We start from the raw sequence: 26,027 nt of genomic DNA, 5'->3' as shown, positions 1-26,027 counted from the left end.
ATGGATCGATCCTCCTCTGCAACGTGGTGGTTTGCAGGGTTTGCAGCTCGTCTGTACATTCGCTGGAAGTGTCCCATTGTTCCACAGCCTTTGCACACATTGTGTTTGAAGCGGCATTGATGGGCTCGATGATCACCACCCCAGTGCCAACAAAGTATTAACTGCCTCGCATTAACGTTTGATGGCGGACTCTGGGTCATCTGAGGTCGTGCAGCTGCAGGCATGTATGTTCTGCCATATGCATTCCTGCCTGAAAATGACGTTACTTTGTGTACAGTTCTTGCCGAAACCTCTTTATGCTGCGAAATTTGTTTGGTGTTATCGCTGGTGGACATAAATGCCTGAACTATTGTTATGGCTTTGCTCAGGTTCAGTGTTTCAAGTCAATAGTTTGCGAAGGATAACCTCATGGCGAATGCCAAGCACAAAGAAGTCTCTTAGCATTTGCTCAAGGAATGCATCGAATTCGCAATGTCCTGCAAGGTGCCTTAGTTCGGCGACGTAGCTCGCCACTTCCTGGCCTTCAGACGGTTGATACATGTAAAATCGATACCTTGCCATCAGAACGCTTTCCTTTGGATTTAGGTGCTTCCGGACCAGCGTACACAGTTCTTCATAAGATTTGGTTGTTGGTTTCAGCAGAGCTAGAAGATTCTTCATGAGGCCATAGGTTGTTGCCCACAGACGGTGAGGAGGATCGCTCTTCGTTTGGCAGCGTTCTCGTTCCCTTCCAGCTCGTTGGCCACGAAGTATTGGTCGAGTCGCTCCACGAAGATCTTCCAATCGTCCCCTTCTGAGAATTTCTCCAGGATACCAACAGTTCTCTGCATTTTCACATGATTGTTCGTTATCTCGTCGCCAGTTGTTAAGCTCATAATAAAGTAATATAACTGAGTACCGTAGACATGAGTAAGTATGACCTTAGCTCCTTTATTCAAATTCTAGAGTGTTGGTACAGCATGGGAGGCCTGCTTATACACAGTGCTCCCAAGGGATGCTGGGATCCCTTGGGACTCCAACAGGTATGTCCTCTGGTGGCGGTATGATACAGATTACATGGGTTGTATACATAACACTTATGTATACCCATTGTTGAAAAGGGTGTAACATTTGCAATTCTCCAGTTCTCTGGCACCACCCCTGTATCAAAGAAGATTATGGCCAGTACCACCGCAATTTCCACCTTTACTTCCCTCAGCATCCTTGGATGCATCCCATCTGGTCCTGGTGACTTATCTACTTTATTCAGCCAGCCTTTCTAGTACTTCCTCTTTATCAATTTTTATCCCATCCAGTATCTCAACTACCTCCTCTTTCACTATGACTGGTAGCATAATCTTCCTTGGTAAAGACAGATGCAAAGTACTCATTTAGTACCTCAGCCATGCCCTCTACCTCCATGCCTAGGTCTCCATTTGGTCCCTAATTGGCCCCACCCCTCCTCTTACTACCCGTTTACTATTTATATGCTGATAGAAGACTTTTGGATTCCCTTTTATGTTAGCTGTCAACCCACTCTCATACTCTCTCATTGCCCCTCTTATTTCCTTTTTCAATTCCCCTCTGAACTTTCTATATTCAGCTATTCTATATATTTCTATAAAACTGCCTGCCAGTATTTTGCTCCCAGGAATCACCAGTGACTTTTGCCCCCGAAATGGAGAAGGATAGGGATGGTTTAATACCATCCCTGTACCACCCCTACGAAACAATCCTGCTTTAAATGTAGTATGTGAAGATCATTATGATATTGAAGAAGTGATATAACAGAATGAAGGCAATAGTTACTGAACATTTTCTTGCCTGCATGCTGTTGGAGGACCTTTGTCTTATGGATGTTTAGTGTAAGGCCTATGCTTTCATGCGCCTCGGTGAAGGTGATGACAATGACTTGGAGTTCGGCCTCTGAGTGTGCGCAGATGCAAGCGTCGTCTGCGTACTGTAGTTCGATGACAGAGGATGGGATGACCTTGGATCTCGCCTGGAAGTGGCGAAGGTTGAACACGTTCCCATTGGTTCAATAGTTTAGTTCCACTCCATCAGGGAGCTTATTGAGAGTGAGATGTTGCATTGCAGAAAGGAAGATCGGGAAAAGCGTTCGTGCAATGACGCAGCCCTGCTTGACCCCGGTCCGGATGTAGATTGGGTCTGTGGTGGATCCGTTGGTCAGGATCATGGCTTGCATGCTGCCACACAGCACTGTTCCCTGGTCATCAAAATCCACGGCCTTGGAAAACGTGGACCATTTTCCATGCTTCGGAAGCCTACTATCAGCAAGGGCAGACATTAATGACTAGGTCCAACATGGCCTCCAGTGTGCCAGTGCAGCCTTCGGTCACCTGAAGAAGAGAGTGTTTGAGTACCATGACCTCAAATCTGGCACCAAGCTTATGGTCTACAGGGCAGTAGTGATACCGCCCTCCTATATGGCTCAGAGACGTGGACCATATACAGCAGACATCTCAAAGCACTGGAGAAGTACCACCAGTGCTGCCTCCACAAGATCCTGCAAATTCACTGGGAGAATAGATGCATTAACTTCAGTGTTCTCGCTCAGGCCAGCATCGAAGCACTGACCACACTCGACCAGCTCCGTTGGGTGGGCCACATCGTCCGCATGCCCGACACGAGACTCCCAAAGCAAGCGTTCTACTCGGAACTCCTACATGGCAAGCGAACCCCAGGTAGGCAGAGGAATTGTTTCCAGGACACTCTCAAAGCCTCCTTGATAAAGTGCAACATTCCCACTGGCACCTGGGAATCCCTGGTTCAAGACCGCTCAATGTGGAGGAAGGGCATCTGGGAGGGCGCTGAGCACCTCGAGTCTCGTTGCCGAGAACATGCAAAAATCAAGCGCAAACAGCGGAAGGAGCGTGCGGCAAACCAGGCCCACCCACCCTTTCCTTCAATCACTGTCTGCCCCACCTATGACAGAGACTGTAATTCCCTCATTGGGCTGTACAGCCACATGAGAACTCACTTTTAGAGTGGAAGCAAGTCTTCCTCAATTTCGAGAGACTGCCTATGATGATGACCTGCATGTCTTTAAAAGATTGAGAAAGGACTGTGATATTTGGAGTTTATTTACATTCTATGCATGTAACAGTACTTCTGAAATTTAAAATGAGTGTAGATTGGGGAGGGGGAGGTAATGGGTTTCCCTATGGGAGGATCTTTATTCCTTTGTTATGACAAGGATGATGATGGGGATATGGAGGATGCAAAGATAAAAAGCTAGGTGAATGAAACATTGTGGAAGGTTTCTCCAGCGGAGCCATTGATACCCACTCGACAGGGCTTAATGACCTCAGAGTTCATACCTTGATTTCTCCAATCAATGCTGCACTTCCTTTCGGAGGCTGTTGGGGAATTCTACCAGATGTTGGCTGAAGACTTTCAACCCAGATCAAGAAAGAGCTCAACCTTGTCAATGGCTGTTAAAATAAATGCAGCTCTGAATCCAGGCAGCCTTGGGTGACCTCAATTAAAACAGTTAATCAGCTGTGCCTATTGTATTGAGAGGGTAACAGATGCTCTGCTCAGGCGGGCACCTCAATTTATTATGTTAATTGATCCTGCACGACGAGCAGTTTCATAGACTAGCCGGATTCCCCCTGGCACAGGATGATATTGATTGTACTCATGTAGCATGGAAGGTCCTATTTGAGAACCCTTAAGTTTTATTAACCAGAAGGGATTCCATTCAATTAATGTACAGCTAATATGTCATGCTAATCACATAATATTTCATGTAAGTAGCTGCTCATTTACACTTTGTCAATCAAGCATCCCTGCATTGTTGCACCAAAGTACTATACTGAGTTGTTTGACTGAAGAGAGGGGAAACCCCTGCAGCCTTGGCTGATGACACCTCTGAGACATCATATTCAGCAGGGGACAACAGCTATAATAAGGCCTTTTGAACAACTCAAATTGTATTGAACAGACAATTAGAATACTGCAATCTCATTTTAGGTATCTTAACAGATCTAGGGAGCCTAGCAACAAGTTAAGAAAGAATCTCAAGAATAATTGCTGCATGTTGCACAACAATGCCATTAGGAAAGGCATTACTTGCAGATGAGCATGGTGAAGAGGAAGAAGGAACAGGCCCTCCCTCATGTAATCATGAGGTGGTTTCCCAGGAAGGAGATGTGATGGTTTAGGAAAACTTACTGGGACGATTTTCAGCAGCGTGTTCAGGCGCTAACGATCCTAAAGTAGCCAAGATGGGGTCTTGAGCTGGAACACCAATTTAGCCCACATTGAGCGTAAGATGCCATCTTGCTAAAGAAGTTGAAGCTTGCACTAGGAACGGCCACCCGGAGGCTCGTTAAGATACTGTCACTTAAAATGCCTGCAAATGCTCATTAAGGAATCTGAATGGCATTTTGGTGGTTAGCACTTGTCCTAGCGCACTCTCCCATCAGCGACTAGCTGTTTGGGAGTAAACACGACGTTGATGTCGATTCAAAAGCTAAGTAATACTCACCATTTTCTGTTCACTTGCTGCTGGAGCTGTTAAGAGGACCTCTGAAACACATCGGGAGACTTTCTGGGACACTTTGTCAAGACTTCACCAACAATCAAGTTGCATTTATTCTGCAAATTTTCTGAGGACTTCACCTAAAGAGTAAATGCTTTGCTACTCCACCTTATTGGGGACCTTATAGGAGTCACCAGGAGAAAGAGAGTGCTGGTCATGGACATCTTGCTAGGGGTCTCTCTCGGTCTGGATGAGAAATGGAAGGAGGGCATGAGGCCAGACAGAGCAGCACCAACTGCCACAAGAGAGAGGGACAGGAGGGCAAGGAGGGTAAGGTGGCATCCTTCCACATACCTCCCCCATCCCCAATGGGTACAATTCAACCCTTCTCCTCTGGATCTCCTCCACCAGGAGCCGCATCCGAGAACCTGTGTGCCTTCTCCCTCAGTCCTTGAACCATCCTGCAATGTGTCACTCTGCGCCAGCCAGAGCTCTCCACACCTTCAGTAGAAGGGGTGCGAGGAGCCCACATATATAGCTCCACGAAAATTGTGTCTAATGGCACCTCCAGGCAAGTTCAAATTATAGTAATCAGCAATTAGGTCCAAAATTGTGTGCTAAATCCAGACTTTCAGACAGGCATGTTTTATTAGCACTGCACCCATTTAGTGCCTGTTTTCACCCTTTGGCCAAAATAACCGCCACAGCCTGCACCTCAGGAGAGTTGACAGCAAGTTAAAACAAATTCAACAAATCTAACTCGTAAGTATCTAAGACCATTATCTATTGTCCAATAAAGAAAATTGTTCCCCAAAGTTTTTAAAATTTGTCTCTTTCAGGGAGACGTCCTTCCCTCACAGAACAACCAGGAAGAATAGATAACTGCATAGTCCAGCAGAAGAAAATCCAATCAACACTTTGACAGATTCATTTCATTTTATTTGCAACATAATTTCACCACTAACTGCTTCTACATCTTACCACTGTATCTACTTGCCACATTTTGGGATTTTTAATCATTTTCATAAAAAACGATTTGGGAATGAATTATATCAAAGTGTTGTGTTTTAAAACAAAGCGAATGCGGGCAGGTTTAAAAATGCCATTGGTTACCAGCGCTGTGTATGGGCCAGCTGGTGGAAAAATGCAGCTCACAGTCTACTGCAAGCTGATAAAATTAAGGTCAACTGTTGTATCCGGCGGGACGTAGAGGTAGCTGGTATAATTGACAGATCAAATAGAAATTTGTTGATCAGAGATGGAAATAGAGGGTCAGCACACAGACTTGTCCTGTATGTGTCCTGAGTAGTTGGAGAGTTTCCTCCTCGTGCGCACTTCAAGTGTGCGTGGTAGCCAAACCTCTTCCCATGGCAGTTCCTTGGCAAAGATTTTCCTTCGCATGGAGAATACAGATTGAGAAAGACACCTGATTGGCACAGCATTTAATTTTACCCAAATGTCTGTAACCATTCCATGCTGAGAATGCTTTCAGATTCAGTCTAGCAGCGATCACCTCTTATTTGAGCCTTACAGTGGCACTTGTAACTGCTGCGACCAACATTCCCTCCAAGCCGTGCGACTGCACAGCTCTCAGCTCATCTCACTCAGCCTGGGATCAGCTTTTCCAATGTTAAATTTTTTGCATGCATGAAACTGTGAATGGGTCATTTGGCCCCTTAAAGGGGCAGCGCAAACAAAAATAAATTAGGGGGAACATTGGCTGCGACTAAGTGGTAGCATTAACAACACACATCAAAGCAGGCTTCCAGCGCCAGCTCAAGATCTCTGTGGTGCTCTGTATAGAAGCATGGACTGCTTTTCAAGTTCTCCACCATTGTACATTGAAGAACAACGATCCATCATCTCAACTCCATGCTTAGCAACCGATGCTTCCATGTGTACACTGGCACTCAGTAGAGCAGATATAGGACACTGAACAATGGACTCACTCCCACAGGGTTCTGTCCTGGCACCCATGTTATTCAATGTTTACACCAGTGACCAGGTACTGACTAGGCATAGTCCCACAAGAAGTAAAGAAGGTGCAGCAAAAGCTGGAGTTCCTTAAAATGAGCAGTTGTCTCCAACTAAAGCAGAAGCTAGAGGAAAAATTTTAACTTTTCCCAACCAGTGGGCAGTGACTTGCTCCAACCGATCCCGCAATCTTCCCATGGGTTACAAACTTAACTTGCTCTTTTGAGCAGGCGAGAGGAACACCTTCCGGAAAGCAGAGGTGTCCTTTTTTAAATATGCAGACTGGGCATCAATGACATCATAGAGTCCTGACTGCAATGTTAACCAGAGGCCTACACCAAGAAGCCATTGTGGCTCCCTCACCAGACCACCCTCCAGCAACAGGAGCCAAGGCCCAAAAGGACCCAGAAAGATGTTCATTTGTTTCCTTGTGGGGAAGGAGCTGCAGGAATCTTGCACCTCACCCGCCCCCGAACACGATGCCTCCCAAACCCCCTCCCAACCACATATCTGAGTGCTGGGGACTGTTCCATCGGATCCTTAGTGGCGGCTTCCTGCTGCCTGAAATCTCGCTCCTAACCGCTGGACAGCTCGCGTTTTCTGCTAAGTTCCGGCGGGAGACTGACAGGGTACAAAATGATAATGACAGTATTGTATTGCTGACAAAGACTGCAAACTCTCTAACCGGACTAAATAACAAGATAATTATAGATGCAGAGAACCATTTGATTCAACTGGTGTCATTGACCCATAGATTTACTGTAGCATCCAACAGTTTCTTAAAGAATTCTACGGTTTTTACCTCCACCACTCTACTTGAACATTTATTTCATGTGTTGATCACTTTTTATGTGAAATGCAATGGCCTGACATCAGTCATAAAGTGCCCTCCTTTTCCAGCTGTGGCTCAGTGGGTAGCACACTCGCCTCTGAATCAGAAGGTTGTGGGTTCAAGTCTTTCTCCAGGAACTTGAGCACATAAATCTAGGCTGACACTTCAGTGCAGTGCTGAGGGAGTGCTGCACTGTCGGAGGTGCCGTCTTTCGGATGAGACATTAAACCAAGGCCCCAGCTGCCCTCTCGGGTGGAGGTAAAAGATCCCATGGCACTATTTCGGAGAAGAACAGGGGAGTTATTCCTGGTGTCCTGGCCACTATTTATCCCTCAATCAACATAGCAGAAAAAACAGTTTGTCTGGTCATTTATCACCCCCGTCCCTCCCTCCCTCCCTTTCTTTCTTTCTTTCTTTCTTTCAGTTACCTCCTTGCGAAGTTATAAATTATAAGTTTATCCAGTCTTTCCTCATAACTCAGACCTTTGACACTGGCTCTTTGCACTGCTACCAACGCTTGAATGTCTCTCTTATTTCTTGGTGACCAGACTGGATACAGTTATTCGAGGTGTAGACTGACTAGTATACCTGATCATTACCTGCTCTGACTTGTACTCTATAGTTTTAGCTATTTGGCAAAATTCTTTGTTGATTGCTGGTCTGCAGGGATTGAACCTGTTTAGGGCCAATTCTAAGACTTCTAGGTCACTTTCAGCTATTTCAATACCATTCATGAAGTATGCATGTCTTCCTATATGTAGCATTTAACATTTGTCTTCATTAAATTTCATCTGCAACTGTTCTGCCTACTTATATGTTTTGTCCAACTCATTCTCTAATTTCTGAGCTGTCACTTTTGAATCAACAGCCCTTCCTTTGGTATCATCTGCAAATTTAACCACTTTTCATTGAGTTTCGGAATCCAGGTCATTTATGTAAATTAGAAATGATAGTGGTCTCAACAGTGAGCCATGAGGTAACAGATTCAGTACTTGCTCCCCACTCTAATGTAACTACTCTAACGATTACTCATTGCTCCCCACCATTCAACCACTTTCTTATCCATTACCAGGATTTACCCTGAATATCCATAGCTTTTAAACTAATGAATAGCCTTTCATGTGGAACTTTGTCAAAAGCCTTTTGGAGGTTAAGGTACACCATGTCATAGGGTTTGCCACAGTTCACTTGGGTTCTCATTTCCTCAAAGAAGTTGAGGAGGTTGGTCAGAGAGTATCTTCCTTTTCTGAATGTATGCCGACCAGGTTACTGTTATACAGATGATCCTCAAGCTGATAATCAATTTCATTCTTTCACATGGAATGGAAGTTAGACTAATGCGTCTTTCATGTTGTGCTGAATATATAACTATCACAAATACACATGGTGAAAATTGGATCACTTAATGTTACACAAAGTACAAGGGAAAAAAGTGCATTCAAAGTGATATATGAAAATCAAAGTTGTCCACTTCTCTTACCAATTTCCAATAAAGCGTGGGTCATTCTGGTCAATCTGAACTATGGTCCTGGGATCTACGTAGAAGCCAATCAAGACTCCCCCTAGAAGATATCCTGCTGCAGGGCCTAATGCTCCCATTACATACATGATGGCTGGAAAGTAGAGATGATAGATTGAGTAAAACACTGAGAACAACATGTGCACAAAGAGAAAGTCATAGATAGAAGTTTCATTATACTGTAGAAAGTCCAAATGAATCTGTGTACAATAGCAATGTGTTAGTTTCACTATATATTGCACAAGAGAACCCTTCAGAGTGTCAGCTTGGCTCAGTAGTAGTACTCTTGCCTGAGTCAGATGGCTGTAGGTTCAAGCCAAACCCCAGGATTTGTACACATAATCTAGGCTGACACTTTAGTGCAGTACTGCAGGAGTACTGAAATTTTGGAGATGCCTTTTATCAGTCGAGACATTGGGCAGAACTTTCAACTTTGGCGGGAACATAGAACAGGTGATATCAGATTGGACATGTTTAGTGTCAAGGCTACTAAGAATCCTAGGGGCTAGATTTTCGGGTTTTGGTGATTTTGCGCGTTTTCGGGCGATAATCGGGGCAAAAATTGTTTTTTTTACCGCTGAGTTACCATTACCGCCAAAGCTCGCAAATTTCGGCAAACAGTGAAGATCATTAGCAATTACTCTGGCGTTGCACAACCGAATTTGTGCGCCGGAGCCGAAATTTGCATTCCCCCCATAAAATCGGACCTTCTGCGCATGCATGAATTAATTTTTTTTTCCATTTTATTTTTCTTCTCGTGCTTCTGGTCAGCTGGCAGGGAGCGCCCGCGCATGCGCAGTACACCCAGGGCTGAATCAGCCATTTTTAGATTTGATTCATGATGGAAGGAGATGGTAGCAGGCAGAGAGCCAGAAGGTTCAGTAGTGAGGCAAACGAGGCCCTTGTCAGTGCTATTGAAAGTAGATGGGCAGAATGGAACAGGAGGATTGCAAGTAGACCCCTCGCAGCGGTTTTTCGAAAAGCTTGGGCCAGCACAGCTGAGGAGGTCTCCTATGTCAATGCTATCCAAAGGACCCACACACAGTGCCGAAATAGGTTTAATGATCATTGCAGGGTCTCTAGAGTAAGTCATATTTTTATTGATGCACTCCTTCATTACTTAAATTATAGATCTGACACATGTTGGTATAGGTAGGATTAGCGTTGCACTTTATTTGCCATGAATGATCTTTACACATTATTAAGATTGCTTTCTGAGACCTTAAAAGATGTTTCTGCACTTCGATGCCTTCCTCATGAACCACATGCAACTTCCAGCGCCATTAAACATTAAATGCACACAGTATGGTATAAGTGCTCTCGTGGCTATCTGTGTGTGCCACAACAGCAGATGGGCCCTCTGGTAACCATTCCCATTGTCATCTTTGCAGTGAAAGATGTCCCATAACCGCCGGGAGCAGCGGCAAACAGGCAGCGGCGGTCCGCCCCGAAGCATGTCTCTGACAGACATCGAGGAGAGAGTAGCTGGTCTGATCGGTGCCTCAGGGAGAGCAACTGCCCGTGGAGGGTGCTGATCCCCCGCCCCCGTTCGATAGTGAGGGTAAGTCTTGCACACTCCCTGGGCTGGATTGGGGCAATGAGATGCAGTGTCTCTGGACTAGGGTTGGGGCAATGTGATGTAGTGTCTCTGGACTAGGGTTGGGGCAATGTGATGTGTCTCTGGACTAGGGTTGGGGCAATGTGATGTAGTGTCTCTGGAATAGGGTTGGGGCAATGTGATGTAGTGTCTCTGGAATAGGGTTGGAGCAATGTGATGCAGTGTCTGTGAACTACATATAATGGAGTAGCGGCGGTCCTTCAAATGAGCCTGTGCTGTGTGATTTTACTCATGTCACCCTGTCCCCTCTCCTGCCGCTAACCACTAGTCTGTTGTTTTCTATTTCCAGATGAGGAGTCACATGCGGCAAATCCTTCAATGGAAGCCTCCACCTCAGGCGGTCATGTGGGGGGTGGGGAGTGGGAGGAGGAGGACGAGGAACTTGAAGGAGAGGAGCTAACGGAGCAGCCTATGTGGGGACGGGGGGGCCGATGCACTCGACACCTCTTTTTCCTCTGGACAACACGTCCTCCGAGGATGAAACATTCCCAGCTTTTCAGCTATCCGAGGTCCAGAGTACTAATAGCATGCAGCGACGCACTCCCGGGGTTGAATCCCGTATGCCGTCTCTCCGGAGGGTGCGTCGGCAAAACCGGTCTACTGACAGATAGGCGGACGCACAACTAGACATGGTGGGACTGACCCGACAGCTCCTCGAGGTATTGGGTAGGATTCCCGCAAACATCGTGACACTATCTGCGACCATGACGGAGGTCAGGTTCACAGATTGTCCGTGAGAGCTGCAAAACCTGCGAGGCTGTCAACGCCCGCGCGCAAGTGATGACGTCCATCTGTGACACTGCAGTCCCCAGTGTCACATCCAGACCCACATCACCTGCGAATGGCGACGCCGAGCAAGCGGCTTGCCACTCAGAAGCCGGGCCTTCCATACCCGAGCTTCTCCAGTGGATGTCTCCATTGTCTCTCCTGCCAATACAGCAGGACTCTGGCCGCCCTGCTGCACAAACTCTTGATGCCATCTTGGGTAGGATTATGACGCGAGGGAGGGAAGTAAGGGTGAGGCGAGGGGGAAGAGCCGGTGGTAAAAGACATTCGGTGCAGGGGTTATTGTTTTGTCAATTTATAAGTTTTAAAAGTTAAAAAATTCTGTTCAAGTTCAAGTTCAATGTTTAATCAATTTTATTTAAGTTTGAAAATCATTTTCTGAAAAGGGAGGGTGAACAGCCAGTTGTCGTGGTGTACATTGGTACCAACGATATTGGTAAAAAAACGGGATAAGGTCCTACGAGACGAATTTAAGGAGCTAGGAGCTAAATTAAAAAGTAGGACCTCAAAAGTAGTAATCTCGGGATTGCTACCAGTGCCACGTGCTAGTCAGAGTAGGAATCGCAGGAGAGCTCAGATGAATACGTGGCTTGAGCAGTGGTGCAGCAGGGAGGGATTCAAATTCCTGGGGTATTGGAACCGGTTCTGGGGGAGGTGGGACCAGTACAAACCGGACGGTCTGCACCGAGGCAGGACTGGAACCAATGTCCGAGGAGTGTTAGCTAGTGCTGTTGGGGAGGAGTTAAACTAATATGGCAGGGGGATGGGAACCAATGCAGGGAGACAGAGGGAAACAAAATGGAGACAGAAGCAAAAGACAGAAAGGAAATGCATAAAAGTGGAGGACAGAGAAACTCAAGGCAAAAAACAAAAGGGGCCACTTTGCAGCAACAAGTGTGTTAAAAAGGCAAGACTGAAGGCTCTGTGCCTCAATGCGAGGAGTATTCGGAATAAGATGGACAAATTAACTGTGCAGATAGCAGTTAACGGATACGATGTGGTTGGCATCACGGAGACATGGCTCCAGGGTGACCAAGGCTGGGAACTCAACATCCAAGGGTATTCAACATTGAGGAAGGATAGACAGAAAGGAAAAGGAGGCGGGGTGGCGTTGCTGGTGAAAGAGGAAATTAATGCAATTGTAAGGAAAGACATTAGCTTGGATGATGTGGAATGCACGGTATGGGTGGAGCTACGGAATACCAAGGGGCAGAAAACGCTAGTGGGAGTTGTGTACAGACCTCCAAACAGTAGTAGTGATGTTGGGGAGGGCATCAAACAGGAAATTAGGGGTGCATGCAATAAAGGTGCAGCAGTTATCATGGATGACTTTAATATGCATATAGATTGGGCTAACCAAACTGGAAGCAATACGGTGGAGGAGGATTTCCTGGAGTGCATAAGGGATGGTTTTCTCGACCAATATGTCGAGTAACCAACTAGGGGGGAGGCCATCTTAGACTGGGTGTTGTGTAATGAGAGAGGATTAATTAACAATCTCGTTGTGCGAGACCCCTTGGGGAAGAGTGACCATAATACGGTAGAATTCTACATTAGGATGGAGAATGAAACAGTTAATTCAGAGACCATGGTCCAGAACTTAAAGAAGGGTAACTTTGAAGGTATGAGGCGTGAATTGGCTAGGATAGATTGGCGAATGATACTTAAGGGGTTGACAGTGGATGGGCAATGGTAGACATTTAGAGACAGCATGGATGAACTACAACAATTGTACATCCCTGTCTGGCGTAAAAATAAAAAAGGGAAGGTGGCTCAACCATGGCTATCAAGGGAAATCAGGGATAGTATTAAAGCCAAGGAAGTGGCATACAAATTGACCAGAAATAGCAGCGAACCCGGGGACTGGGAGAAATTTAGAACTCAGCAAAGGAGGACAAAGGGTTTGATTAGGGCAGGGAAAATATACGAGAGGAAGCTTGCAGGGAACATTAAAATGGACTGCAAAATCTTCTATAGATATGTAAAGAGAAAAAGGTTAGTAAAGACAAACGTAGGTCCCCTGCAGTCAGAATCAGGGGAAGTCATAACTAGGAACAAAGAAATGGCAGACCAATTGAACAAGTACTTTGGTTCGGTATTCACTAAGGAGGACACAAACAACCTTCTGGATATAAAAGGGGTCAGAGGGTCTAGTAAGAAGGAGGAACTGAGGGAAATCCTTATTAGTCAGGAAATTGTGTTGAGGAAATTGATGGGATTGAAGGCTGATAAATCCCCAGGGCCTGATGGTCTGCATCCCAGAGTATTTAAGGAGGTGGCCTTGGAAATAGCAGATGCATTGACAGTCATTTTCCAACATTCCATAGACCCTGGATCAGTTCCTATAGAGTGGAGGGTAGCCAATGTAACCCCATTTTTTAAAAAAGGAGGGAGAGAGAAAACAGGGAATTATAGACCGGTCAGCCTGACATCGCTAATGGGTAAAATGATGGAATCAATTATTAAGGATGTCGTAGCAGCGCATTTGGAAAGAGGTGACATGATAGGTCCAAGACACCATGTATTTGTGAAAGGGAAATCATGTTTGACAAATCTTCTGGAATTTTTTGAGAATGTTTCCAGTAGAGTGGACAAGGGAGAACCAGTTGATGTGGTGTATTTGGACTTCCAGAAGGCTTTCGACAAGGACCCACACAAGAGATTAGTGTGCAAAGTTAAAGCACATGGGATTGGGGGTAGTGCGCTGACGTGGATTGAGAACTGGTTGGCAGACAGGAAGCAAAGAGTAGGAGTAAATGGGTACTTTTCAGAATGGCAGGCAGTGACTAGTGGGGTACCGCAAGGTTCTGTGCTGGGGCCCCAGCTGTTTACATTTTACATTAATGATTTAGACGAGGGGATTAAATATAGTATCTCCAAATTTGCAGATGACACTAAGTTGGGTGGCAGTGTGAGCTGTGAGGAGGATGCTATGAGGCTGCAGAGTGACTTGGATAGGTTAGGTGAGTGGGCAAATGCATGGCAGATGAAGTATAATGTGGATAAATGTGAGGTTATCCACTTTGGTGGTAAAAACAGAGAGACAGACTATTATCTGAATAATGACAGATTAGGAAAAGGGGAGGTGCAACGAGACCTGGGTGTCATGGTACATCAGTCATTGAAGGTTGGCATGCAGGTACAGCAGGCGGTTAAGAAAGCAAATGGCATGTTGGCCTTCATAGCGAGGGGATTTGAGTACAGGGGCAGGGAGGTGTTGCTACAATTGTACAGGGCCGTGGTGAGGCCACACCTGGAGTATTGTGTACAGTTTTGGTCTCCTAACCTGAGGAAGGACATTCTTGCTATTTAGAGAGTGCAGCGAAGGTTCACCAGACTGATTCCCGGGGTGGCTGGACTGACATATTAAGAAAGACTGGATCAACTTGGCTTGTATTCACTGGAGTTCAGAAGAATGAGAGGGGATTTCATAGAAACGTTTAAAATTCTGACAGGGTTAGACAGGTTCGATGCAGGAAGAATGTTCCAAATGTTGGGGAAGTCCAGAACCAGGGGTCACAGTCTGAGGATAAGGGGTAAGCCATTTAGGACCGAGATGAGGAGAAACTTCTTCACCCAGAGAGTGGTGAACCTGTGGAATTCTCTACCACAGAAAGTTGTTGAGGCCAATTCACTAAATATATTCAAAAAGGAGTTAGATGTAGTCCTTACTACTAGGGGGATCAAGGGGTATGGCGAGAAAGCAGGAATGGGATACTGAAGTTGCATGTTCAGCCATGAACTCATTGAATGGCGGTGCAGGCTCGAAGGGCCGAATGGCCTACTCCTGCACCTATTTTCTATGTTTCTATGTCTATGTTTCTATGTTTAACAGTTTACAATGTTTATTAAATTATTTTGTTCACCTTAACTATTCCTGTGTAGTGTCTCATTTGCAGAATAAGAATGGGAATAGTCAAGATGGTGGGATAGAGTGGCCAGGCAACGGTCAAACGTTCATCTTCAAAGCGTTAAATTATGTACTGCTGATGGAAGGCTTTTTCAGTGGCGCAAGCTCCACAAGGCCTCCCCTATGGTAGTGGTGGGGGTTGTAGTGGCATGTGTTCCTCGATAAGCTCCTCTAATTTTCCTCCTCCTCCTCCTCCTCCTCCTTGTCCTCCTCCTCTCCTCTCTCCTGAGATGGTCCTGCAGTTCCCATTGGCAAATCCTGTCCCCTCATGATGACTAAGTTGTGTAGCATGCCGGACACCACAATTAACTCAGAGACGTGCTGAGGGGAGTATTGCAGGCAGCTTCCAGAGTGGTTCAGGCATCGGAAGCACTGCTTGGTCACTCCAATTGTCTGTTCGATGATGTTGCATATGGCTACATGGATCTCATTATAGCGATGCTCAGCTTCTGTCTGAGGGTTCCGGAGGGGGGTCATGAGCCAGGTAGCGAGGCCGTGACCTTTATCCCCCAGCATCCAGCTCTGGCCTTGTGGTTGATGGTCAAACAGGCATGAGACAGTGCTCTCACGCAAGATGAAAGCATCATGGATGCTCCCTGGATATTGGGCACTGACTGCCATGATGCGCTGAGTATGGTCGCAGACGATCTGTACGTTCATGAAGTGGAAACCCTTTCGGTTCGTAAACCTCTGGATTGAGTAAAGGTGCTTGCAGGGCAATGCGCGTACAGTCATTGGCACCCTGAACCTTGGGGAAGACAGCAATTCATCCAAAGTCTACAGCCCTCTGCTTCTGTGCTTCCTTGGTCATTGGGAAGTTCATGAAGTCCATCCTGCATGTGTACAGTGCTGTAGTCACCTGGCGAATGCTGTAATATGTAGCATACTGCGAAATGCAGCATATATCCCCTGCTGATGCCTGAAAGGAGCCGGAGGCATAGAAGGCAAGTGCCGCAGTCACCTTCACCTCAACGGGCACTGCAGTCCTGTTGCCGCTGCCAGGCTGTAGGCCTGCCTTTATGAGCTGGCATATCTCTGTGACCACCTCTTTTCGGAAGCGCAGCCTTCTAATGCACTGTGCATCTGAGAGCTGCAGGTATGAGCGCAGTTCCCTGTAAACTTGTGGGGGGGCGGCGGTAAGGCCTCCTCCCCATACGTCTGCGAGCTCTTTGATTACGTTCAAAATGCTCATCAATAAGCCTTCTTGCAGCTCGACGCTGTATAAGTACAGCAGCCAGGAATAATGGTTGACATAGTATAGCTCCCATTTTTTTAAATGTCCTTAAATATCCTTTAAAACGAACTATAAACTCACATAAAACTTCACTGTGTAAAACGCAGCCTTCTTGTCCCAATCCTTTTATGCACTGAAATTATGCTTCATTTTTAAAATGGCACCACTGGCGCCCTGGCCCTACAGTAATCATGACATCTTCAAAAAAGGGGACAAGTCCGACTGCGGCAACTACAGAGGAACCTCCCCGTTATCAGCCACTGAGAGGAGGTCATCACGAGAATCCTCAGCAACCGTCTTCTCCCTGTGGCTGAGGAGCTCCTCCCCGGAGTCACAGTGTGGATTCTGTCCACTACGGGGTACAACAGACATGATCTTTACGGCATGACAACTGCAAGAGAAATGCAGGGAACAGCACCAACCCTTTTGTACATGGGCTTCTTTGACCTTACAAAGGCCTTTAACACTGTTAAGCGCGAGGGACTATGGAGCGTCTTCCTCCGTTTCTACTGCCCCCAAAAGTTTGTCACCATCCTCTTTCTGCTCCACGACGACATGCAAGCCGTGATCTGACCAACGGATCTACCACAGGCCTAATCCACGTCCGGACGGGGTCAAGCAGGGTTGCATCATCGCGCCAACCCTCTTCTCGATCTTCCTTGCTGCAATGCTTCACCTCACACTCAACAAGCTCTCCGCTGGAGTGGAACTAAATTATAGAACCAGTGGGAACCTGTTCAGCCTTCCTCGCCTCCAGGCCAGATCCAAGACTGTCCCATCCTCTGTCGTCGAGCTGCAGTACACGGACGACACCTGCATCTGCACACAGAGGACTAAATAGCAATCTTGTTGTGCAAGGCCCCCTGGGGAAGAGTGCTAATAATATGGTAGAATTCTTTATTAAGATGAAGAGTGACAGTGTTAATTCAGAGACTAGAGTCCTGAACTTAAGGAAAGGTAACTTCGATGGTGTGAGATGTGAATTGGCTAGGATAGAGTGGCAAATGATACTTAAAGAGTTGACGGTGGATAGGCAATGGCAAACATTTAAAGATCACATGGATGAACTTCAACAATTGTACATCCCAGTCTGGAGTAAAAACAAAATGGAAAAGGTGGCTCAACCGTGGCTAACAAGGGAAATTAGGGATAGTGTTAAATCCAAGGAAGAGGCATGTAAATTGGCCAGAAAAAGCAGCAAACCTGAGGACTGGGAGAAATTTAAAATTCAGCAGAGGAGGACAAAAGGTCTAATTAGGAAGGGGAAAATAAATTATGAGAGGAAGCTTGCTAGGAACATAAAAACTGACTGCAAAAGCTTCTATAGATATGTGAAGAGAAAAAGATTAGTCAAGACAAACGTAGGATCCTTGCAGTCAGAATAATGGGGAACAAAGAAATGGCAGACCAATTGAACAAATACTTTGGATCTGTCTTCACTAAGGAAGGCACAAATAACTTTCAGGAAATACTAGGGATTCGAGGGTCTAGCGAAAAGGAGGAACTGAAGGAAATCCTTATTAGTCAGGAAATTGTGTTAGGGAAATTGATGGGATTGAAGGCCGATAAATCCCCAGGGCATGATAGGCTGCATCCCAGAGTACTTAAGGAAGTGGCCCTAGAAATAGTGGATGCATTGGTGATCATTTTCCAACATTCTATTGACTCTGGATCAGTTGCTATGGTCTGGAGGGTAGCTAATGTAACACCACTTTTTTAAAAAGGGGGGAGAGAAAACAGGGAATTTTAGACCGATTAGCCTGACATCAGTGGTGGGGAAAATGTTGGAATCAATTATTAAAGATGAAATAGCCGCGCATTTAGAAAGCAGTGACAGAATCGCTCCAAGTTAGCATGAATTTATGAAAGGCAAATCATGCTTGACAAATCTAGAATTTTTTGAGGTTGTAACAAGTAGAGTAGACAAGGGAGAACCAGTGGATGTGGTGTATTTGGACTTTCAAAAGGCTTTTGACAAGGTCCCACACAAGAGATTAGTGTGCAAAATTAAAGCACATGGTATTGGGGGTAATGAATTGACATGGATAGAGAACTGTTTGGCAGACAGGAAGCAGAGAGTAGGGATAAACGGGTCCTTCTCAGAATGGCAGGCAGTGACTAGCGGGGTGCTGCAGGGCTCAGTGCTGGGACCCCAGCTATTTACAATATACATCAATGAAGGAATTGAGTGTAATATCTCAAAGTTTGCAGACGACACTAAGCTGGGTGGCGGTGTGAGCTGTGAAGAGGAGGCTAAGAGGCTGCAGGGTGACTTGAACAGGTTAGGTGAGTGGGCAAATTTATGGCAGATGCAGTATAATGTGGATAAATGTGAGGTTATCCACTTTGGTGGCAAAAACATGAAGGAAGAATATTATCTGAATGGCGGCAGATTAGAAAAAGGGGAGGTGCAACGAGACCTGGGTGTCATGGTACATCAGTCATTGAAAGTTGGCATGCAGGTACAGCAGGCTGTGAAGAAGGCAAATGACATGTTGGCCTTCATAGCTAGGGGATTTGAGTATAGGAGCAGGGAGGTCTTAATGCACTTGTACAGGGCCTTGGTGAGGCCTCACCTGGAATATTGTGTTCAGTTTTCGTCTCCTAATCTGAGGAAGGACGTTCTTGCTATTGAGGGAGTGCAGCGAAGGTTCACCAGACTGATTCCCAGCATGGCGGGAGTGACGTATAAGGAGAGACTGGATGGACTGGGCCTGTATTCACTGGAGTTTAGAAGAGTGAGAGGGGATCTCATAGAAACATATAAAATTCTGATGGGACTGGACAGATTAGTTGCAGGAAGAATGTTCCCGATGTTGGGGAAGTCCAGAATCAGGGGTCACAGTCTAAGGATAAGGGGTAAGCCATTTAGGACCGAGATGAGGAGAAACGTCTTCACTCAGAGAGTTGTTAACCTCTGGAATTCTCTACCGCAGAGAGTTGTTGATGCCAGTTTGTTAGATATATTCAAGAGGGAGTTAGATATGGCTCTGACGGCTAAAGGGATCAAGGGGTATGGAGAGAAAGCAGGAAAGGGGTACTGAGGTGAATGATCAGCCATGATCTTATTGAATGGTGGTGCAGGCTCGAAGGGCCGAATGGCCTACTCCTGCAACTATTTTCTATGTTTCTATGTTTCTATGCCTGTGCCAGCCCTTTGAAAGAGCTATCCAATTAGTTTCACTTCCCTGCTCTTTCCCCTTCAATTTCCTGTAATTTTTAACCTTCAAGTATTATCCAATTCCCTTTGGAAAGTTGCTATTGAACCTGCTTCTGCCACCCTTTCAGGTAGTGCATTCCAGACCATAACAACTCGCTGCATAAAAAGGATTGTGCTAACCCATTGACACTCATAGGCCTGCTATGTTCTGAACAACTCAATTTCCCTGACAGTTCCTCAAAGAAGTGTTAGGCCCCTCATTAGTATTTGCATGAGGTCGAATGCCTCTTTTAGGTGGCCGCCACAGATGTGTGAATATTGGATCGATCCAATATTGGCATCTTTGAGGTGAAAGACATTGGTCCCCAAAATTGGCCTTCATTTTATCCATTTTATGCCCATAAAACAAGTGCAATGAGTTCTAATTTCTAAGCCCAAGCATCCCTAGGCCAGGCCGTCAATCCCAGTATGAATGCCCGGAACTGCCCAACAGGAACCTATGCTAATGTCTGAGTCAGAGTATCCAGGGTAAGGGGAAGGTTCCCTTACCTTAAATATATATGTTCATTGCTTTCTGTTCCTGTACCAGTACTACTGGCATAAAGAAACCTTACTTTTGGCACCTTTGCCCCCTCTGTAAGCGGACCACTTTACCCACTAACATACTACTTTTTCTTCGAGGGGCCAGACCAAACCAGGCCAAGGCCTTCGACTCTGCTGGCTGAAGGTCGGTATGCCTACTCTCACCTGACATACTGACTATCCAATGGATCTCCGGCCTGGGCTAAAGAAATTTTGATGCTGGGAGCATGTTCGGGGCGGATAGAGGTTCTGCCCCAAACAAGATCGCATATAACTTAGCAGCAGAGGCCACACTCTACATATTTGGATTCTGGCCTTATATGTGGACCTTTTGCCACAATTTTACCCGATTGATGGCAAGTGTGTCAGAAGGCCCACAGATTATTTAGGCACTTATTTATGCCTGAAATTTCCACTGTTTTATGCTCACAGAGATCAGAGGATACCATTAGGAAATGTCCACTGGCAGTGGCAATGAGTCCATAGTTACTCTAACAAAGGTGGTTCCTGACATTGATGCAGATACCTGTCGTGGGCCTTCTAGATCCCTTAAAGCTCACTATTTGGCTATGCAGCCATCTGCCTGTGATACTCCTTCCACTACGAACTATCGAGTATTAAGGGCTAGAACCTCCACTTTTTTTGCATGCTTAACGCCCACTTAACGCCCATTTTACCGCTGAAATAACGTATAACGCCCATAATAGCGTCCATTTTGGCACAAAATGGAAATTGACGCCCATTTTTAGGAAACTTATCGCCGAGCGTTACTTCCCCATGTGCTTAACGCCGGGAAAAAATATTATCGCCCACCCATTTTTTTTGGGTAGCATCATCAGAATGGGCGAAATCAACGCCCATAATATCACCAAGCGTTACTTTCCACACTGATTTAATGCCGAGATTCAATATTAACGCCCGCCCACTTTTTTTGTCGCAAAGAGCATATTTACCAAAACTAGCGGCCATGAGATCACCCAGAGTCAATTTCACCACCTCTCACACATATCGCCCACAATATCGCTCGCCCAAAAAAAGCCCAGAAAAAGCAGAACAAAAAGAAACTAATCACAGCGTTGTGGATGCCATGTTCTAGATCACATGTCGCATCCTTTAAAAGGCTGCTGTGCTTCAACCTTGGCGGAATTCGGATGTACTCTGCAGGTCGTTGGAGTTCATGTGAACATCTGTAAAAACATCTTGACCATACAGTGACCAATTGGAATTGAATAGGTGTCTTCGTCGGGACATTCCTTGTTTGTGACCAATCGGTGGAAAACAGAGAGCAACTGCAATGGGGCCTGTCCTTTCTCACCTTCTCTTAGTGACCAATTACATGCAGCACACTCGACATCGCCGAAGGAAAGCTCCACTGCATTATGTGCCCAATGTAAGACGTGACAGACTGATGAGGAGGACCAGATGTTACACCCCCCCACAAGTACAAGGAGAAGCATTCTTACCTCAACTTGCCCGACACCGCCTGCCTTTGGAGACTGCGCTTCCACAAAGAGATTATCATTGAGGTATGCCAGCTTATAAGGGAAAATCTGCAGCCTGCCAGCACCATCAGTACTGAAATGTCTGTCGACGTCAAAGTCACCGCGGCACTGTCGTTCTACGCCTCGGGTTCTTTTCAGGCCACAACTGGAGACATTTGCGGACTTTCTCAGCAAGCCACATATCGCTGCATTAGACAGGTCACTGAAGTCCTGAATGCATGCAGGAGGGACTTGATCAGCTTCCCTATGACCAGGGAGACACAGAGTGGGAGGGCTCTAAGATTCTCCAGAATTGCAAACTTCTCCAAGGTGCAGGGAGCAATGGACTGTACGCACATTGCAATGCGGGCACCTTTTCAGGATGCAGATGTTTTCAGGAACTGCTCCCTGAATGTCCAATTGGTTGTCGACCACCAGCAAATTATACTGGCAGCGAATGCTCAATTTCCGATCAGCATTCATGATGCTTACATCCTGCGTGAGAGCACTGACTTGTTTAACAATCAGTCACAAGGTCAATGCTGGATGCTTGGCGACAAAGGATATGGCCTCGCCACCTGGCTGATGACCCCCTCCTGCGTGACACCCACACCGAAGCCGGGAGGTGATAGGAGAGCCACAGAGCAACTCGCAATATCGTGGAGAAAACCATTGGAGTGCTGAAACAGTGCTTTAGATGCCTGGACCACTCAGGAGGCGAGCTCCAATGCCACCCTGAGCAGGTAGCTAAATTTGTGGTGGTGTGCTCCATGCTGCACAACTTGGCTATCAGGAGGGGACAAGATTTGCCTCATGAGTCTGACAGTCCACCTCACCAGAGAGAGGAAGAGGAGGACAAGGAGGCGGGCGCTGACATCGGCCCAGACAATCGGGCTGATGCTGAAGCCATGCCCCCGGCCCCCTGTAGACCACATGAAAGGGCCCATGTTGGCATGATAGCTGCAAGAGCCTTACGTCAGGAGCTCATCAATGATCGCTTTGCCTGAAAGAATGTTGGTGTTATTTACAAGGCTGACACACTGCTGGGTGTGCAGGTCATGCATCAATGGTGGGCATCACCTTGGTGACAGTTAAAGTTTAAGTTGATTGAAGTTAAGTGTGATTATACCCTTTGATTTTAAGGAGTCACCAGCGTGTAACGGTGCAACTATCTCAGCCAATATGCTACAAGGTTTTCTTGAATAAAAAACATTTAAACCGAACATTAGTCTGAAATCATCAGTATTTCTGTACAAACCAACCCTTCCCCCCTTCCCCCCTCCCCCCCGCCCCCGCTTCTCCTCCCCACCTCTATCCCTTTCCCTTCCCCTCCTAACTCCAAGCTGCCTGGCCGAGGAGCTCCTCAGGCGAAGCTTCATTGCCGGGCGGGCGGGTGATGGCCGAAGTGCTGCTTGGACAGATACGGGAGAGGACGGTCCTGAGGTGGGAACGTGCTCCAAGCCAGAAGCAAGATGTTGCTGCTGGCTCTCGTATGGTTGGCAATGGAGGTGTGGCACCTTGGGGTGCAGTGCCACGCTCCGCGACCACTGGGAGCCTTCTGCGACCAGTGTTCCTGACTACCAGCTCCAGGGCCTCCTCCATCCCTTCCATGTTATATCTTATTTGTTGGACAAAAACTCAGTGCCAAATATGTTCTTGGTGCTTAGTAGGCTTTTTGCTGCTGGTGAATCTCCATCGTGCCTCCCACAACAGCCAGACAAGCACACACCACAGCCACACACGCTTTCAGTGCCTCTGAGCTCCTTCTCTCTCTGACTCCTCTTCTGCGCATGTCATGATGACCCTTGACCTCCTGAATCGCGGGAATCGAGCTTTGCCATGCCGTTGCTAAGGACAGCCACATTTTACGGTAGCAGGTCAAAAAGATTTAACGCTCCCGGCCATTTTATATCGCTCACGGTAACAGCCATTTTCAAAAGTGGAAACTAGGTTTTGATCTGGAAGTCGGTTGTAATGGGGGCAGTAACTATTCCTGAGGGGCAAAGACGCGGCAGTGACAGCAACTGAGGGGCAGAAGTTCGGTGCAGAGCGGAGTCACCGCTGTGATGATGTCATCACGGCGCCGCGTCAACACGACTCTCCCCTTCACTTAAAGGTGAGAGCCTCCGTGATGTTTAAACATCGGGCCACTAGGCCACCAGGGAGGGTTTTGTTGGGGCCAGCGGCCTGGCACCCAAGAGGAGATGCCAGGCTGCCTGTTGGTGGCCCGGCCGAACGCGGGGCATATCTGTCGGGCCGACATGGTAGTCAGCTGACAAAAAAAAAATTGGCGACAGTGGCAATGCATCCTCCCCTTTAAGGGAAGCCGCACCACCATTGCAGAAGGCCACAGCCTCACTGGATTTCCGGGAAAAAACTTGTCTTGGCCGAAGATTTTCGGAGGATAATGTCGCAGTCGGACGGTTAAATTGGCCGTGCACATGGTGATGACGCACTCAAGACGGATCGGCAGCAGCGGAGCAGTGCGGGGGGGGTGGGGGGGGGATCAAGGCACCACAGGGAAAACTCGGGAGGGCAATTAGGCTAGCAGCGGCCATTCCACGAAAAGTCGGCTGCCACTCCACTCCGCAGCGTAGCCGCCGATTTATGGTGGTAACAGGCCTTAAGGAGAGGGGCAATTTTGGCCCCAGCATTTTTTCTCAACAATAAGCAAGGCAAGTGTACTAAAGTGTTTTAAAGTGTTAGTTAGATATCCATAGAGGGGGGCCAAAGCTTGCCCATCATAGACATGTTAGCATTGATGTTGCTTACTTATGTGGCTTTCAAACAATGAGAACACTCCAAGGATCAATTAGCTGAAATGGCCCATCATGGACAAGCCTTTCATAGCCATTCTGGGTTAATTAAACAATAAAAAGTAATTTGTCAAAGGGTAGGCCCAACCTGGAATGTTTGGTGATTGACAGCTCGATGGGACAAACCCCTGAGCTCAAAGACTTAAAAGGTTGGCCCTCTCTCTCTGACACAATAGGAGTAATTTTGACTTTGTGCGATGGTGTAAAACGGGTGATAGTGAGTTGGCAACCTATTTTATATCTCTCCCAATTTTTATTTCCATTGAAGTCAACTAACTATCAATAGTTTTACACTTTTTCTACAAGGTGCTCTGTAGCAACTCGCCAAGGCTTCTTCGGCAGCACCTCCAAAACCCACGACCTCTACCACCTAGATTATCATCATCATAGGCAGTCTCTTGGAATCGAGGAAGACTTGTTTCCACTCCTGAAGTGAGTTCTTTCGTGGCTGAACAGTCCAATACGAGAGCCACAGACTCTGTCACAGGTGGGACAGATAGTCGTTGAGGGAAGGGGTGGATGGGATTGGTTTGCCGCATGCTCTTTCCGCTGTCTGCGCTTGATTTCTGCACGCTCTTGGCGTTGAGACTCAAGGTGCTCAGCGCCCTCCCGGATGCATTTCCTCTACTTAGGGCGGTCTTGGGCCAGGAACTCCCAGGTGTCAGTGAGGATGTCGTACTTTATCAGGGAGGCTTTGAGGGTGTCCTTGTAGCGTTTCCGCTGCCCATCTTTGGGTCGTTTGCCATGAAGGAACTCCGAGTAGAGCATGTGCTTTGGGAGTCTCGTGTCTGGCATGCAGATTATGTCGCCTGCCCAGCGGAACTGATCGAGTGTGGTCAGTGCTTCAATGCTGGGGATGTTAGCCTGTGAGGACGCTGATGTTGGTGCGCCTGTCCTCCCAGGGATTTGTAGGATCTTGCAGAGACATAATTGGTGATAATTCTCCAGCGACTTGAGGTGTCTACTGTATATGGTCCATGTCTCTAAGCCATACAGGAGGGCAGGTATTCCTACAGCCCTGTAAACCATGAGCTTGGTGGCAGTTTGGAGGGCCTGGTCTTCAAACTCTTTTCCTCAGGCGACCGAAGGCTGCACTGGCACACTAGAGACGGTGTTGGATTTCGTCGTCGATGCCTGCTCTTGTTGATAGGAGGCTCCCGAGATATGGGAAGTGGTCCACGGTGTCCAGGGCCGCGCCGTGGATCTTGATGACATGGGGGGGGCAGTGCTGTGCGGTGAGGACAGGTTGGTGGAGGACCTTTGTCTTACGGATGTTTAGCGTAAGGCCCATGCTTTCATACGCCTCAGAAAATACGTTGACTATGTCCTGGAGTGCGGCCTCTGTATGTGCACAGACGCAGGTGTCGTCCGCATACTGTAGCTCGACGACAGAGGTTGGGTCTTGACTTGGATCTGGCGTGGAGACAGCGCAGGTTGAACAGGTTCCCACTGGTTCTGTAGTTTAGTTCCACTCCAGCGGGGAGCTTGTTGACTGTGAGGTGGAGCATGGTGGCGTGAAAGATCGAGAAGAGGGTTGGGACGATAATGCAGCCCTGTTTACAGGAAAAATGCAGAGAACAGCGCCAGCCCTTATACATGGCCTTCTTCGACCTTACAAAGGCCTTTGAC

At 46.9% G+C, this 26,027-nt stretch overlaps 1 protein-coding gene across 3 annotated transcripts in view; it reads right to left on the bottom strand.

The window, feature by feature from the left end:
* Positions 1 to 26,027, bottom strand: part of slco5a1 (solute carrier organic anion transporter family member 5A1) — a 315,264-nt gene that overhangs the window by 189,641 nt on the left and 99,596 nt on the right. For all 3 annotated transcript variants that reach the window (XM_070891311.1, XM_070891326.1, XM_070891318.1), the window contains exon 2: positions 8,773 to 8,905. In XM_070891311.1, coding sequence (XP_070747412.1) covers positions 8,773 to 8,905 — 133 coding nt within the window. The remainder of the gene's footprint in view (positions 1 to 8,772; positions 8,906 to 26,027) is intronic.

This window comes from Pristiophorus japonicus, chromosome 1 (assembly GCF_044704955.1).
Source record: "Pristiophorus japonicus isolate sPriJap1 chromosome 1, sPriJap1.hap1, whole genome shotgun sequence".
Lineage (NCBI taxonomy): Eukaryota > Metazoa > Chordata > Chondrichthyes > Pristiophoridae > Pristiophorus > Pristiophorus japonicus.
This window is presented reverse-complemented; position numbering and strand designations above follow the sequence as displayed.